This window comes from Varanus komodoensis, unplaced genomic scaffold (assembly GCF_004798865.1).
Source record: "Varanus komodoensis strain SLA01 unplaced genomic scaffold, ASM479886v1 scaffold106, whole genome shotgun sequence".
NCBI lineage: Eukaryota > Metazoa > Chordata > Lepidosauria > Squamata > Varanidae > Varanus > Varanus komodoensis.
Genome location: NW_025335301.1, coordinates 924,635 through 941,804, shown reverse-complemented (window position 1 = coordinate 941,804; position 17,170 = coordinate 924,635). Strand labels below are relative to the sequence as shown.

The following is a 17,170-nucleotide window of genomic DNA, read 5'->3' as shown; positions in this document are numbered from 1 at the left end:
CTCTGATACATCCCACAAGGTTGGGGGTGGCCACACTGTAACGGGCACAGCTGTGGTCCCATGTCAGACCCAGTGCCTGGGACACAGAGATGGAGAATTTTGTTTCCCTATTCGTCCTGAGCCCCTGGGAGTCTCTTCTGCTGTCCCACACAGTCCTCTGTTCCTTCTGGGCAGGATGAGGCCCTGTGCAAGCCCCACCTCAGCTCAGCCACCTCTTAGCTTCTGCTGGCTTCCCCCTCAACTGGCTGAGCTGATCCTCTTGGTGTACATCTGGATGGACATCTGGAACTGTTCGTGGGTGTTGAGCTCAGATCGGAAGAGGATGACATAGACCTTGGGGGCAAAGTAGCTTCCGAAAATGCCAGAGAGCGTGGAGAGGTGGGAGGCGATGCCAATGGCTGCTTGGTACTTGCCCTGGTAGAGGGCTTGCGTGGTGGTGAAGAAGATGAAGGAGACAAAGTAGATGAGGAGGCTGAAGGTGATGCACTTGGCTTCATTGTAGCTGTTGGGCAGGTCCTTTCCCACATAGCTGATGGCAAAGCAGGCAATACCCAGGAAACCATTGTAGGCCAGCCCAAGGCTCAGGCCCGTGAGCCCGCCCAGGCTGCACTCAAGCACAATCATGTCTGGGAAGGCCTCGTAGTTCTTGTATGGGGCAGGGGGGCTGGTGCTCACCTGGAGGAGGCTCAGCAGCCCCTGCAGGCCGGTGAGGGTCCCGATAAGCAGGCCAGGCCCGTGGTACCTCCGCCAGGCCTCATACAGGCCTGGGGCCCTGGCGGCCATCTTGAAGATGATGACGATCTGGAATGAGCGGGCCATCATGCAGGCCAGGCACACCGTAAAGCTGACGTTGTACAGCGGTGCTCTCACCAGGCAGGCCACCCTGTCCGGAGCCCCAAAGTGCCAGTAGAGGCTGGTGCTGGCAAAGGCCAGAGACCCCAGCATGGCAAAGCACAGGCAGCCCCCGGCCGACTTCACGATGGGTGTCCGCAGGTTCCTGAAGAAGACGGCCATGGCCCCAGCCACCAGCAACGTGAGCACTGTGGTGGCTATCAGCAGGGCCACCGAGACGTGGTCATCCCACGCCAGGAACACGGAGGTGCGTGCAAAGCAGGTCTCGCTTCTGGCCGGGGACCACTGGTCTTCTCCGCACCTCTGACACGTGTAGGAATCTGTGGAAATGATGGCATGCGAGTCAGTGGGGGTGTGAGGAAGGCTTCCAGGCAGGGAGGGAGGCTTTCCTGGGCAAGAGATCTGCTCCCAGGCAAAGAGGAAGCCTCACGCGGAGGAGGAGCACGGGGAGCTGGGAACTTGAGGGGAGGCCCCCTGAGCGGGGCTGCGCAGGGCATCTTGCCCAGGACCATCATCATCCTGGGGCCGGCGCGGGGCCTAGGGAGCAAGGGCTGACAGAGAAGCCTGTCCCGCTCTGCCCCTCCAGGTGCGCTGCCGCAGCTCGCTCTCTTCCCAGCCAGCTGGGCGAGAACGGGGCAGGCCGTAGCCCATCAAGCCGTCCCCAGTGGGGAAAGGCCAGCCTAGGGAGACGAAGCAGAGGGGATGCGGCCGTGGGCCCAGGGAGGGGCACACCTGGGAGAGGGGGAAGAGGGAGCAGAGGGGCTGTGGCTAGCCTGGCACGGAAGGCCACATTTCACAGGCCAAGCCTGCTCCGTCAGCCCGCTATCGTGGGAGGACACCTGGCTCCGTGCCGTGATGGGTGTCGCTTCCCCCAGATCCCCAGGAATTCTGTGGGCTAGAAACTCGAAATTGTGAGGCGTTTGCACCCAGCTGCAGGAACTGTGGAGCAGCCCCGTGCAGTGCGCGAGAGCCCTGGCAGTGCGGGGGCCGTGGAAGGACTGACTGGCCCCTACGTGCGAATCCTTGGAAGTATAGTGAAGCGAGTCAGCACAGAGAAGCAGCAGCTGGTTCTAAGGCCTCCCCCCTTCAGCAGTGCTTCATGTCCTCCACGCTGCCGTGGCCCTGCAAAGCAGTGGCAGTGCTACTCTGTAGTCCCTGTTTCTGACAGCAAGTTTGGCAGTGATTTCTGATTTCCTGTTTCTGAACTCTTTATGCTGGCCAAGGCCTCAACCTGAAGGCGCACCCCTCAAGCTGTGAAATTTGCCCAACAGTGAAAGGCAGAAATTCACAATTGTGTGCAGGAATGTAACACTAGTGTAACAGAAATTGCTCAGGTGAAATGAACAATTGAAATTGAACAATTGAAATGAAATTGTTCAGGTGAAATTAAATGCTGCTGGAGCAATGCGACAGTGGAACCAGCTGCCTGGAGGGGTGGTGGGCTCTCCCACACTGGAGACGTTCAAAAAAGAAGCTGGGATGGTGTGACTTGGCATCCTGCAACAGCAGGGGGTTGGACCCGATGGCCTCCATGGCCTCTTCCAGCTCTTACTGTTCTATGGCTCTGTGAAAACACCACTCTTAGTTGCAGTAATGCTCTTCTAGCATGAGAAACGGGGCATGCACCGGGAGGACGATTGCTAGCCTCTGACTGCCTATCTGTCCAGCACTAAGAAAAGTGAGGAATGTGGCTACTTTGTCTGGCTAGCTATGCACAGAAGGCAGGATCAAGGGACAGACAGAATAGGTCAAGTGGCCAAGGATCGATGCGCTTGCTCAGAGGTAGAAGAACATGTGGATTCTTAGTAGCTGGCACGGGCCTCTTTGAAGGAGGAGCAGGCCGCTCTCCGTTGCTGATGTGCATGCTTCAAGAAGGAGCTTTCTGCAGAATCGGAGAATCATAACATAGAGTGGGAAGAGGCAGCAGGCCCTCGGGGCCAGCCCCTGCCCAGTGCAGGACTCCCAGTTGAGCCATCCTCGATTTGGTCTTTGGATCGTGCTGGCGGCTGGTTGTCTCTCGCTGTCAGACAAACGGACCTTGGGCCAAAGGGGTGAGAGCCCTGGCCGTGCGGCAGCGGCAGCCGTGAGCGGCTGCAGCCTCGCCACCTGCCACTGCCCCGCTGGCCCGGCAGCTGCTGAGTGGCCCGGGGGCAGGGCACCGACGGGCTGCCCCGGGCTCCCGGCCTTCCCCCAGGCACAACGCCCCCAGTGCCTGGCTGGATCACCCCTCCTGGCCGGGCTGCCGAGGGGCCCGCCTTGCCTGCCTTCCACGGCTTCCTGCCTGAGGTGTGCTGTCCCCTCTTGTGCTCGACTGTGCTGCCGTGCACCTGGCCAGGAGGCGGGCAGGAGGGCAACTGGCCAGGTCCTGGAGGGTGCGCGCCTGGGGGGAGGACGGAGCAGCGGGGGCAGCTGTGCTTCGCTAATGGGGAATGCGCGCTCCATGGAGCAGGGGGGGGCCCGCTGAGAACACCCGGGGCCCCTGTGGGAGAGCGAGATTTATGTCCCCCTATTTGGAGGGGGGATATGATGGAGGGGGGATACAAGAGAATATGCTGGTCAGAGCAAACACTCTTTTCCAACAACCCAAGAGACGACTCTACACATGGACATCACCTGACGGTCAACACAGAAATCAGACTGACTATGTGCTCTGCAGCCAAAGATGGAGCAGCTCTACACAGTCAGTAAAAACTAGACCAGGAGCTGACTGTGGCTCTGATCATGAGCTTCTCGTTGCAAAATTTAGGCTTAAATTGAAGAAAGTAGGGAAAAATACTAGGCCACTCAGGTGTGAGCTACATCATATCCCTGATGAATATACAGTAGAGGTCACAAATAGATTTAAGGAATTAGATCAGATAGAGTGCCTGAAGAACTATGGATGGAGGTTCGCAACAATGTACAAGAGGCAGCAACTAAAACCATCCCAAAGAAAAAGAAATGCAAGAAAGCAAAATGGCTGTCTGAGGAAGCTTTACGAATAGCTGAGGAAAGAAGGGAAGTGAAAGGGAAAAATACATCCAATTGAATGCAGAAATCCAGAGAATAGCTAGAAGAGATAAGAAGGCCTTCTTAAATGAACAGTGCAAAGAAATAGAAGAAAACAATAGGGAGGACCAGAGATCTCTTCAAGAAAATTGAAGATATGAAGGGAACATTTCATGCAAAGATGGGCATGATAAAGGACCAAAATGGCAGGGACCTAACAGAGGCAGAAGAGTTTAAGAAGAGGTGGCAAGATTACACAGAAGAACTATACAAGAAAGAGCTTAACATCCCTGATAACCACGATGGGGTGATCACTGACCTCGAGCCAGATATCCTGGAATGTGAAGTCAAATGGGCCTTAGGAAGTCTGAGCAACAACAAAGCTAGTGGAGGCGACAGTATTCCAGTTGAGCTATTTAAAATCTTAAAAGATGATGCAGTAAAAGTGCTACACTCAATATGCCAGCAAATTTGGAAAACTCAGGAGTGGCCACAGGATTGGAAAAGGTCAGTTTACATTCCGATCCCAAAGAAGGGCGATGCCAAAGAATGTTCAAACTACTGCACCATTGCACTCATTTCACATGCTAGCAAAGTTATGCTCAAAATCCTACAAGCTGGGCTCCAGCAGTATGTGGACCGAGAACTACCAGAAATACAGGCAGGGTTTTGAAGAGGGAGAGGAACTAGAGATCAAATTGCCAACATACGCTGCATCATGGAGAAAGCCAGGGAGTTCGAGAAAAACATCTTCTTCATTGACTATGCTAAAGCCTTTGATTGTGTGGATCACAACAAATTGTGGCAAGTTCTTAAAGAGATGGGAGTACCAGACCATCTTATTTGTCTCTCGAGAAACCTATATGCAGGTCAAGAAGCAACAGTGTGAACTGGACACGGAACCACTGATTGGTTCAAAATTGAGAAAGGAGTTCGACAAGGCTGTATACTGTTGCCCTGCCTATTTAACTTATATGCAGAGCACATCATGAGAAAGGCGGGGCTAGATGAATCACCAGTTGGAATTAAGATTGCTGGGAGAAATATCAACAACCTCAGATAGGCACTCTCATGGCAGAAAGTGAAGAGGAACTAAAGAGCCTCTTGATGCGGGTGAAGGAGGAGAGCGCAAAAGTTGGCTTGAAACTCAACATTAAGAAAACTAAGATCATGGCATCCAGTCCTCTCACTTCCTGGCAAATAGATGGGGAAGAAAAGGAGGTAGTGACAGATTTTATTTTCCTGGGCTCCAAGATCAGTGCATACAGGGCCTGCAGTCAAGAAATTAAAAGATGCTTGCTCCTTGGGAGGAAAGCTATGACAAATGTAGACAGCATACTAAAAAGCAGAGACATCACCCCGCCGACATAAGTGCGTATAGTCAAGGCAATGGTTTTCCCAGTTGCAATGTATGACTGTGAAAGCTGGACCATAAGGAAGGCTGAGCACCAAAGAATTGAGGCCCTTGAATTGTGATGCTGGAGGAGACTCCTGCGAGTCCCTAAGGAGATCAACCCTGACTGCTCTTTAGAAGGCCAGATCCTGAAGATGAAACTCAAATACCCTGGCCACCTAATGAGAAGGTAGGACTCCCTGGAGAAGACCCTGATGCTGGGAACCATAGATGGCAAAAGGAGAAGGGGACGCAGAGGATGAGGTGGCTGGATGGAGTCACTGGGGCAGTCGGCATGCGTTTAGGTGGACTCTGGGTGATGGCGGAGGACAGGAGGGCCTGGAGGAGTGTTGTCCATGGGGTTGCGATGGGTTGGATGCAACTTCATGACTAACATACATTTGGAGGGGGGATGGAGGGGTGCAGTGACTGCCTGTGAGGAGTTAGCTCCTGAACTTGTGAATACAGGACACGAGGTACAGAAAGCACATGTGCAGCGACCATTCACACTGTGTGTGAACAGCTCCACTGGGTAACTTTGGGCCAGTCACTGACCCTTGGCCTCCCCTCCCTCACGAGGTTTTTGTGAGGATAAAATGAAGGGGACAAGGTGCCTTGGGTTCCTCACAAGAAAAAGGAAGTCAGTGAAACATCCTGAAGTCTGAGGGCAAAACCCTCAGACAGGGAAACGTGGGCAAGACGCCTGCCCTGACCGGCCTGGACCAGTTGATGGGGCTCAGTCTAGTCTAGTCTAGTCTAGTCTAGTCTAGTCTAGTCTAGTCTAGTCTAGTCTCACAAGAGAAGCTGACACTGTATCTGCATGAAAGGAGAGGGGAAACCGGGGGAGAGACACCTCTTCGTTCTGTGATGGCGCACGCCGCACATTTGTTGGTGCAAACTTGGGTAGAAGTGCCCCCTGCAGGTGGAGGAGGGTGCCTGGTGAGCAGGGACCAGGAAGGATGCTCCTCCACACACATGGGGGGGGGAGCTGCTGCAATCCCCCTCTGGCTCCGCTGGCTGGGGCTGATGGGCGCTGGCGCCCCCCATATGGACAGGCCTCATGTCCTCCGGCACTGCCCTTTCTGGCAGCCCCAGCTCTGGGCACTTGCAAAACATGCGGCGAATGGTGAGGGTCTGCTGAAGGATCAGTGGGCCTGAGGTGGAGGGCTGCTGGGTGAAGTGGCCGCTGCTGCTGCCCCCACCTCCATCCGATCCTGGTCCCCTTGCAGCTGGGACAGAGCAGCCCTCCCTGGCTGCAGGCTATTTCCATGCCTCTGCTCCTCTAAGCACATTTTGCAGGACATCTTGCCTGTTTCATGGACCACCTGGCCAGGTTTTCCTTGCACAGGATACAGGTGTGTGACTGCAGGCTCCAGCCCGAGGCCACCTGCCAGGAGAGCAGCATGTGAGCCAAACTGGGGAGGGCCCACTGAATCACCTGTCCTGGCCACAAGCTCAGAGCCCCAAACGGGTTGCCTGTCCCGAATTTCCATATCAGGACAGCTTCCAAAATTCGTGCAGACTTGGAGGAAAAACCGCCCTGCTCCAGAGGATCTGGGCTATGGGGCAATCCCTCCTCTCTCATTCAGGGCTGCTACTAGGGCCCTGGAGTCCGCACAGCCCCGCCGACCGTGGCAGGCAACCGCCCCCGCCTGTCCCTGTGGCCACGATGGCACTAGGACTTCAGTGAGGTGAAATGCAAAGCTGTTTTCGCTCAAGCGAGTTTTGTAAAGAGCCCTGGCAGTGTAACTTGTCCCTCTGATATCTCAAGAGCGTGGAAACAGTTTTAAAGCACGGCAGGCAGCTGAAGCTGTGCGGGTTGATTCGCTTGAGCTGCACACTTTGCAGTGTGAGCAAGACACATGGCCGCCCCCAAAGACCACCTGGGCCAAGGCCTGGGGCCACCCAGCACCCTTGTCATTCTGGTGGCGTCTCTCATCCCGTGCTGGACGAGTGCATAGCGCTGAAGTGTCTGTTCCTTTGTATGGGGCAACAAGAAGACTCTTGAAGGGGGCAAATTTAGTTCCTTTCCCACCACCTTGGTTCATTTTATTCCTTGCTGGTTTCCCTTCATCTCTGTATGGCATGGGGAAAACAGGTTTTGACCGATAATTTTTAAAAAATACCTCGCATTTTCATCCTGCCTTTTCTCCACAAGACCACTCTTCCCCGTCTCAATATATTTTAATGCTGAGAGGTCCTTTCGGCTAAGAGAGGCTAATTTTGACCCGTAGGCCTCAGGACTGTGTGAGACTTGGAGCCTGGGGTCTGTCTGGTCTGATGCTGTACCCCACGTGTAGGTCCGCCAGACCCTACAGAAGTTCGAGGTTATGACCTGCATTAACCTTGGGCAACACGGCCAATGGCCAGGAAAGGAGCTGCAGTTCAAAGCTTGTGGGAGGGACTGGGCAATGGCCGGAAATGAAAGGCTCTGCAATCCACGCTGCTGTGAGGAAAGCTGCAGCCCGGAGCCTCCACCTCCGCCTCCCTCTGGCAAGGGAGTGAGATGGGGCAAAGCGCGGCTCTCGGTGGGGCTGGCCAGCCACGTGTCTGCATTGCAGGAGGAGGGCTGCGGGTGGCGACCAAGGCGCAACCCCAGGCGAGGAGGCTGCCGCCATGCCCAGGCGGGAGTCAAGTTTCGGGCCAGCCCAAGGCGAACCCGCAGCGGCTGCTTCCCGTGGAACCGCTGGGTCTGCATGGCAATGGGAGGCCCACCTGGTGTCCTGGTTCAGAGGCTGGGCTGGAACTCGGAGACAAGGGCCCCGTCCCCCTGCTGGGCCATGAGGGCCCCGGCTCCAGGCAGGCCCAGGGCCGCACAGGGCCGCTGCCACGAGGTTCAGATGGAGAAGAGGAGGACCGGGGTGCCCCTGGAGCAAAGGTGGGCTATGCCTGGAGCAAAACAGCTGCCATGTGACCTCCCCTGCCCCTGCCCCACGCCTCACGCACCGCTTCTGTTCAGGAAGGTCCCCGGCAGGCAGCCCACGCAGTGGAAGCAGCATCGGTGGACGCCCTGTGGCACCTTCTGCTCCCCCACGCCGCAGTCCTCGGAGCATGCGGAGACGGGGACCTGGACAGGAAGACGCGGCTGTGAGCTGGGCAGGCCCAAGGGCTGGGCGCCTGCAGAAGGCCCAGACGCCCACTGTGGGGGAACACTGGGCGGAACCCACTTGGTCTCCCCCTTCCTCACTGCAGGCGGCCCCTGCCTACGGCCCCGGCGACGGTGGTGGTGGCGAGGCGAAGGGCAGCAGGCGCTGCTGGCCCCTGGCCCCTGGCCCCGACTCTCGGCCTACCAAGCCAGCGGGAGCCATGTACTGGGGGGGAGGCACGGGAGGGGCTAGTGACACTGGCGGAGAGAAGCGGGCGCATGGTGGGCAGGGGCAGAGCAGATGTCTCCCGTGTGCTTCCCGTGGCAGAGATGAGCGCCTCGGTTCATTCCATAGCCTGCATTTCTTCCTCTTGTGAGGAAGCCATGGTGGCTTCCAAGGTCCTCATTCTCTCCATTCAGATGCCACAATCACCCTGCGAGGTGGGCTATGTGGAGAAACAGCCCAGTCATCCACTGAGCATCCTGGCTGAGCGGAGACAAGGGCCCCGGCCTCCAGACTCCCTGCCCAGTGCTCTCACCACTGTGCCGCCCTGGCTGCTTAAAGGCAGGAAGACGCAGTTCCTCGGTGCTCTTCCCCCCACCCCCGACTCTGTTTTGGAGGCCTTTACACCAAGCGAAATCCTGCCAGCCTGTTTTTCGGGAAGCCTCTGCGAGGGGAGGTGGAGTGCGTGTATCACAAGCAGCAGATGTCCATTGCAGCTGGCATGTCCTGGGGGTGTGGGGGAGTTCCTCAGATGAAAGGAGCCGGGGCAGGGGCCCAGCCAGTCAAGCATGGAGGGGGCTGCCGATGGCTGCCCTCCACCAGGGGACCCTCGGGGCAGCCCTTCTGGTTCCCCGTGAGTAGGAGCCAGAGGAAGAGGAATTCATCCCTTAGCTGGAAGGTGACATGGCCAGCTGTGGCCCGCCCAAGCGGCCCGAGCAGGGCGTCCTCCAGCATGCCGGCTTCACTGGCCAGCCACAAATTGGGCCAGCCAGAGCTGCTCTGTGGCAAACAGCAAGCGCCACTCTGCACGTTCTCTGACTTCGTTATAAGTAAATGGCGTTTAGATTTCTGGTCTTGAAACTTCAGGCATGCCCAAGCCAGGCGTCCTGGCTCTTGGGATGAACAGACCATCTTTAGAAGGTTACGCGGGGACTGTGCAAGTCGGCAGACCACTTCCTTCCCTCCGGGGGAGCAAAGTGCCCTGTCGCCTGGGGCTGGCCAGGACTTTGAAGGCCTGGACATGGCACCCACTGGGAGCCTCCTTCCCCCCAGCCTAGTGACTCACATCATGGCCCACATGCAGCCCCTCCGGCCCCTCCCCAGCACCGCCCCGGCGGGAGCAAGGAGCAGAGGCAGGAGCGACCAGTGTCGAGGCAGAGCAGTGCCCCCCACGCCGCTGGCCCTTGGTGCCGGCCCTGTCCAGCAGCGGGATTTCTCAGCACCACCTCCGCCACCACTCGCCGCAGCCAGGCGCTTCCCGGCAGGCCCGCCTCTCACCTGGTTTGCCTGCGTGTGCCACTGGAGCGCGTCCCCATCGATGCTCAGGCGGTTTGGATTCCTGCTGAACGAGCCAACCACGCTGCAGTTCCAGGCCTGGCCTGCCCACCGCCACATGACCACATCATAGCCGGCCAAGGCATCCCCGCGGGGGTCAAAATCGATCCACCTGTTGCGAAGGCTGAAGTTCACCCGCTTCATCTCCGTCAGGAGCTGCAGGGGCGTGACGAGAGCAGTCGGGGGGAGGGCGCGGGCACTGGGCTACCCCCACCCTGGGCTGGCGCAGCATGGTGTCACCTGGCCTGGCTGCTGCTCTCCTAAAGAACTCTGGGGCCTGAGAGCGGGCCGCCCGGGCCAGGTGAATGCCGTCTTGGTGATCGCGGGCGTTCCCTTGGGGAAGGAGACGTGGCCATCAGCCAGGCCCACGGGGCACGCATGCTGCTGGACCTGGCGCACACAGCTCGATCAGCCGTGGGGGTCACGAGCCAGCTCGTTTCAGGGTGGCTGGTCCTGGTGCCCGAGCCCAGCCCAGCCCAGCCAGTGGCTGGCACGCGGCACTTCAGCCGGGGCTGGGGGCTGCAGGAAGCTGCCCGGAAGCAAACCCAGCTCCCAACCCCCCCTGGCTGGTGGTGTGGTCACTGGGTGGGGGCTCCTGGCCAGATGGGGGGAGGCATTACTTTGCTCTGCTCTTGTTCTGGCCAAACTAAATGCTGCTTTCTTCAGCGGCTCCCCATAAACCCACTTTCATCCTAAAAACCTGTTTTGCTGCCCATACCAGAATAATTCAAACAGCATACACTGCACATTAAATCTTTCCCCTTATTTATTTCTCCATCTATCCAGTTCAAATATACTCCACTTTTCTTTAGAATCTGAAGGTCTTCTTTATTAAAAACAGGTGACAGGGTATCAAATTGCTACATTTTGGACTCCTTTGCTTTCAGTAGGTTAAGGATGCAAGTTTAGGCAGCAAAAAGGCCTAGCATTCCCAGCCCAGCCGTGACTAATTAATAGACTAATTAACTGTGGTTTAACTGATTAATCAACTAGTTACTTACAATTAAATAAATGTGCATTTAATGGAGCCTCAACATTACTGGCTTTCTGAATTCATGGCAAGAAGTGGAAAGTGCAGTCTTAACATTTCATAGCTCACACCACTCACTGCTAGAAGCAGCCTGCCTTTAATGCTTTCTCTCCTGTTTCTTGTTGTATGAACAAGAACAACCTCCAGAATAAACAGATATGCCCACAAAACTGGCCTCCATCAGTGGACTAAACTTAGCTTTATTTGACACCTCAAACATTTACCTGGTTAAAGCTTATTTATTTTAATTTAATTTTCATTACTTTAATTTATTAGTTCTATATCCCACTTTTTTGTTTCAAGGAACTCAAAGTGGCTTACATAAGTCTTCTCCTCTCAATCTTATCCTGACAACAGCCCTGTGAAGTAGGTTGGACTGTGACTGGCCAGAAGTCACCGAGTCGGCTCCATGACTGGGTGGGGACTGGAACCCAGATCTCCAGGGTCCCAGGCCCCTAATCCACACGGCACCACGCCGGCTTACAAGCCTGTTGTTAATGTTGTTTCATAACATGAAATTTAGAACTTTTTCAGATATAGGCTTGTGCGCATGCACAGCTGAGATGCTTGATTGAGTGGTAGCTGGGTCATTCTGTGATCACAGGTATACAGATCACAGAATCATAGAAGAGTAGCACTGGAAGGGGCCAGAGGGTCCAACCCCCCTCCCAGTGCATGACACCGAGTTACAGTGTCCCTCTCAGATGGGTGCCCAGCTGCCTCTGGAATGCCTCCCGTGCGGGAGAGCCTACCAGCTCCCTGGCCACGGGTTCCACTGTCGTGCTGCTCCCACAGCCGGGACGTGTTTCCGGATCTCTGGCTGGAACGTGGCTTCCTGCGGCTCGAGCACCTTATCCCATGCCCTGCACTCCGGGGTGCCCAGGAAGAGACCCTGGCCCTCCTCTTTGTGACAGCCTTGCAAGTGCTGGCAAGGAACTATGGCCTCTGCTCACACGAATCGGGGCGAGACATGCCCAGATCTGTCAATCTCTCCTCAGAGGGCTTTGTCCCCAGTCCCCGGATCACCCTTGTTGCCCTTCTCTGAACACTTTCTGGCTCGTATGCATCTTTCTTAACCTGTGGGACCCAGAACCGGATGCGGGACTCCAGAGGAGGCCGAGCCTGTGCTGAGTAAAATCCTGTGTCTGTTCTCAGCTGCGCACAGACTTAAAGAACGGCCCGTCGTTGCTGGGGATTAAACTTCGCTGCACTCGGTGGACCTGACTTCTGGCTGCAGTGCCTCCTTGCAGCGAGGTGCTGGTTTTCCATGTTTTGCATTTTTCTGATTACACTTTGTTGCCTTTGCTTCCCCCTGCAAGGAACTGGTGTTGGCTTAGATAGTCCTTCTCTCCATTTTATTTTCACATCCCTGTGGAGAAGGCTCGGGTGACAACAATGGCTGTCCCAAAAGCTCCCAGAAAGCTCCGTAGATCTCCTGTTCTCCCAGTCCAGCATTCCTACTGTTATCACTCCCGCACCAGCTGTCCAACGGCTAAGTTGATTTTGGATTGGCTGACACCAGCTTACTGTACACAGGAGCCCCTCAGCTGTTCTCAGTATGGAAATCAAATAATGATGATAATGTATCTCTAGAAGGCTCAGCTACAGCAGTGGCTGAAAGGGCATGGTGTTGCTAGTGCATTGCATTTACACCCCACCTTATTTCCTCTCGCGAGGAACCTAGAGCAGCGTATTTAGTTCTCTCCCCCTCCATTTCTTATGCTCACAACAACCACCCCCCCGTGAGAAAGGTTGGGCTGAGAGTGAGTGGCTGGCTCAGGTCACCCAGGCTGCTCAAGGGGAGTGGGAGCAGAAAGCCCCTGCTGCGCTATGGGTTTCGCCTGCAGCCCGCAAATCCCAGGGAAACGCAGGCCAGCTCGCGGGCCGCAGGAGCCCTGCCCGGCCACAGATGCCCTGCACTTGGCCCAGCTGGAAACGAGGCGGGTGAGCTCTGTCCCAGACGAAGGCCAGAGAGGGATGCTTACCTGCCACGGGTAGACCACGTCCTTGTGGCATACCCCCCTTTGGCAATGCAGCAGGCGATGCAGGCCGTGTGCCACGGCGTACACAGCAGAGTACACGCCGAAAGCGCCCTGCACGTCGTACGGAGATGGCTCCAGCCTGCCGTCGGGAGAGCCTGGCCTGCAGAACCGGGAGCACCGCTGGCTGCAAGCTTCCCCACGGTTCCAGCAATCTGTGGCCCTGCCACAACCCAGGCTGGAGGCCGCATCAAATGCCGCCATTTCTGGGAGGCAGGTCTGCTTGATGGCCATCCCCATAATGGTGCCAATGTCACGAATGCCTGGGATCTGCCAGGCTCCTGTGGCCAGCGTCCAGTCCTCTGTGCCTACCCACACGCGCCCAGTCACGTTCTGCCGAACCACCTCCTGGAAGAAGGGCGCGGCGCTGTGCTTGTTGGCAAAGATGACGGTGACGTTGACCCTAGAGGCCACCACGCCCCGCACCACGGCCTCCAGCTCTGCGCTGCCAGCATCCTGGTCCACGGGCATGACCCCCTGGTAGGCGAAGCAGATGCCCTCCCGAGCCGCCGTGTCGTGCAGCATCTGGAGGCCCTGGTGCCCGTAGTTGTTGTTGCTGCCCACCACCGCCACCCAGGCCCAGTTGAACTTCTTCAGCAGGCGCACCAAGGCGTGCACCTGCACGTGGTCGCTGGGAATCGTGCGCAGGAACGAGGGGTAGACGCGCTTCAGGCTCAGCGTCGGGCTGGATGCTTCGTAGCTGACCTGGAAGTGCAGGGAAGGAAGGGAGAGGCCGCGGGGGCTGCAGCCGCGCAAGGGCCTTTCTTCGGGAATGGCTGGCTGCATGCTTGATGCTGCCCCGCTGCCCGTCCTTCTTTTCTTTGCTGGCTGGAGGCTTTACTGAGCCTTTTTGGAGCATTTCCAGTGCATTGCAGGCACCACCCTGTGCAGGTTTAGACAGAGGAAGACCCTACAGCCAGAAGGGCTTCTTTCGGGGGGGTGAGCAGGGTGTCACCCCAAAGCAGTTACAGAATTCAGAAGGGGGGAGCCAGGCTCAGGCTCTGGGGGCACAACCCTGTGCAGGGCGGGGCCAACAGTGAGTGGCTTGGGAGCAAAAACTTGGGAGCAGGCTCCTGTAACTGATGGTCCTCCTGCTAGCGACTCGGCCTTAGCAGAAGCACCTCCACTTCCTGGGGAAATGCTCTTCCCTCCCGCGGGCTGGCACTGTCACTGGGAGCTCTGGGCTCCGGGCTCCTCACACCTGGAGCCAGGCCCTGCGCACGCCTGGCTCCGCATATGGCTCCAGCGCAACCTGGAGAGCTGCCGTGGCCTCAGAGGACGTGGGAGCATCCCACCCGTGCCGTCACGGCCTTGTGGCTTACCTCCGGCATCCGGAAGATGCCCAGCAGACTGGCCACCAGGAGAGCATCTTCACTGTTGTCGGGCCCAATGGCGGCCACTGCCTTGGGCAGGTACCACGTGTAGTTGGCAGCCACGGCTACATGTTGATGGCTGTGGCAGCTGCCCCCGCCCTGGGACAGGATGCTGAGTGTGGCGTACATGGTGGTGGAGGGCAAGCAACTGTCGTAGATTTCATAGCCCAGTGAGACGTTGGGCAGGAGGCGGCTGGAATTGTTGATTTCCTCCACCGCGAAGCGCATGGCCTGGACAAGGTGGTAGCTGTGCAGACGCCGTTGGTCCAGGCTGTGGGGACGAGAAGACCACCAAGGCAGCTTAGGGCAGCTATTCTCTTGCATTTTTCTAATTCACAGCTCTTTTGATTCCCTCTTGGGCCCTCCTAGGGCACCTTGCAAAGATTAGTAAGATGAGACAGCGCCTGCCCAAAAGTTTACAACCCGAGGGCCCAGTGTGAAAAGAAAAGGGGCTGGGCAGGAGGAATACTGCCTAACTTCGACATTCTCCTGGGCGCTCCCTCTGGCAGGGGAGGGCGAGCCGGGCTGCCGCAGCGGCTCCTTCCCTGCCCCCGGCCAGGCTGGCTGCCCTGCTGGGAGGCCCTTCTCTGGAGGCACGGGCGAAGCCAGGGCCAACGGACGCGGCTGCGCCTGCCCTCCAGGGCACCCGGCCTGGAGCCAGGAGCGCCCTTCGGCAGGGGGGGCAGCCCCGCTCCTGGCAGCCTCTCCTTCGTCGGCCCGGGGGGGGGCAGGGGGGCTCCTCCTCGTCGTGATGCATGCCTTGGGGCTGGAGGGGCAGCTTCCCAGAGACCTGTGTCTGCACCATGTAAGGCAGCTTTCACCAACGTGGTGCCTTCGAGGAGTACTTGACTGCAACTCCCATCATCCCCAGGCAGTATGGTCACAGTCAGGCGTGCTGGCAGCTGTGCGCAAACCCATCCGGAAACGTTGGGCAAGGCGGGGGAAAGTCACCAAACCTGGGCCCAGAGCCCAGAGGGGGCCTGGAGAGGAGCCAGGCGGGCTGGCAGTCGCCTTCAGGCACCGGCCCCTCGTGCCTCTGCGCACGCTGGGAGCAGCGGCAGGCCCAGGTCTCTTCTGCAGGATTCGCAGGCGGCCCCCAGTTGCAAAATACTCCGACTCCTGTTCTGTCCGCGAAATGAGGCGCATGACAGCAGCAGGTGCAGGCGCTGGTGGCAAAGGCGCTGTCCTGACCCGGAGCGGCAGAGGCAGGAGGACAGGCAAAGCTTCACAGCCAACCCTCTGGAAACTGCATCAGCATACGAAGGACACCTAGCCCCACTGTTGTTGTTTCTGGCTACTCATCCCTTCAAATCCACGTCCACAGACATTTGGGGGCTAGACGAAGGGCAAGAAGCGGAAGCTCAGTCCAGGCAAGTCGGAGGCTCTTTGGGCTGGGAAACAGCTGCTATGGAGGGAGGCTTGGAACAGCTCCTAGAAGAAGAGCCAACTGTGTAGCTCAGACTCGCCGTGAACTGGGGAAGCTCACTGGCAGGGGTTGCCACGAGGGCCCCTTACAACCCTGCCTGGCGTAGACAGAGCCAGCTTGAGGCGCCCGTGCTCAAAACCTATACCGTGCATTGCAAGCAGCCCGTGAACGCCCCCAAATGCCTCCTCCAAGCATGGCTGGCAGAAAGGCAGCAAGCGAGAGGGCCTCTGCACTGGTGGCCCCAGCTGTGGAACAGCCCTGCCTCCACAGGGAGGATGGCCTCGTGCCAGTGTTGTTTGGAGGACCACCTTCGCCCTACTGGCTGGCCTGCATGGTTTGGAATCAGCATCAACGGCCTTGCTTGCGTCTGGCTGTCACAGCAGTTATGCGAGTGGTACCAGCAAGGGCAGGGCTTTTCCTGTGGCAGCCACTGTTTGTTGAACTCACCGTTCCATGGAATCGGAGAGGTGGGGGGCCCCGGCTGCAGGCATGGCTACAGCATCCCTGGCAGCCAGCCACCCAGCCTCTGCTTAGACCCCTCAGAACCCGCTGCCTCTCAAAGCAATGTTTCCACTGCTGAAGGGGGGGTGGGGTCATGGCCAAATCTGCCTCTCTCCCATTTCCATCCACTAATTCCAGGCTTGCCCTCTGGAGCAACAGAGAACACTCCTGCTCCGTCTTAGTCATGAGGGCTTTCTGGCCACTTGTGTGGCTCCCCTTCCTCTTCTTCTCTTCCCGAGGCCAAAGCAACCCAGCTCTCGCAACCTTGGCTTCTGTTCCTCTCCCCATCCCTGTTGGTTTTTTCAGAAGGCTCCACAACACCCCAACATTCTTCTTAGAACGAGGCACCCAGTGCTGGACAAAGAACCCCAAACGCAGCCTGACTAATGCAGGACAGAGGGAAATGTTGACCGTCCATGATCTGAAGAGCCTGCTTGGTTAACACCCACCCAAGCTTGCATTTGCTTCACAGCTGCTGCAGCCCCTGCTGGCTTGGACTCAGCATGGGATTCACTATGGGCAGTCTTATCAATCGTCCCCTTAATGACTGGGTGCCCCTAAACTTGGAGGCTCCCAAGCAAGGTGGGAGGAATTGTGGAGGCAATTTTCACCTTCCTACCTTCCGACCCTGCATATTTTGCTAGCCGGGTTTTCTTAGCCCATCTACCAATGGCACTTCAAGAGGGGAGGGGAGGGGAGGGGGCAGAAGAGACTCCGGGTGGCTTGTGCCCTGGCCTCTATGCCTTCTTCTTCTCCCCACCCCCAAAGCGTCCCTTTCCCCCGTCTGAGATTGGTTTCTTAGTCTTGGAGGGCAGTTGGTGTGTTCTTTCTGCACCAGCTGCAAGGGGAGAGGGCAGGGTGGCGCTCTGGCTCTCTGCCAGCCTTGGGAGACCTGCACCCCCAGCATCCTATGGCCACTCAGAAA

At 57.4% G+C, this 17,170-nt stretch overlaps 1 protein-coding gene across 1 annotated transcript; it reads right to left on the bottom strand.

Annotated features, from left to right (window-relative positions):
• Window positions 1–237: 237 nt before the first annotated feature.
• On the bottom strand, window positions 238–14,546 carry TAS1R1 (taste 1 receptor member 1). Its single transcript, XM_044419675.1, has 5 exons — window positions 14,268–14,546; window positions 12,892–13,650; window positions 9,820–10,032; window positions 8,180–8,300; window positions 238–1,172 (listed from the first exon to the last, which is right to left on the bottom strand). The coding sequence occupies exons 1-5, from the start codon at window positions 14,544–14,546 to the stop codon at window positions 238–240; spliced, it is 2,307 nt and encodes a 768-aa protein (XP_044275610.1).
• Between the last annotated feature and the right edge of the window lie 2,624 nt (window positions 14,547–17,170).

What these genes read in the sequence shown, in the direction of transcription:
- TAS1R1 (XM_044419675.1), bottom strand. Translation starts at nt 14,546, where the DNA reads ATGCGCTTCGCGGTGGAGGAAATCAACAATTCCAGCCGCCTCCTGCCC. An exon ending in GCATCTTCCGGATGCCGGAG is followed by an intron (nt 13,651 to 14,267) that starts GTAAGCCACAAG and finishes CTGCACTTCCAG; the next exon opens with GTCAGCTACGAAGCATCCAG. An exon ending in GGCACACGCAGGCAAACCAG is followed by an intron (nt 8,301 to 9,819) that starts GTGAGAGGCGGG and finishes CTTCCTGTCCAG; the next exon opens with GTCCCCGTCTCCGCATGCTC.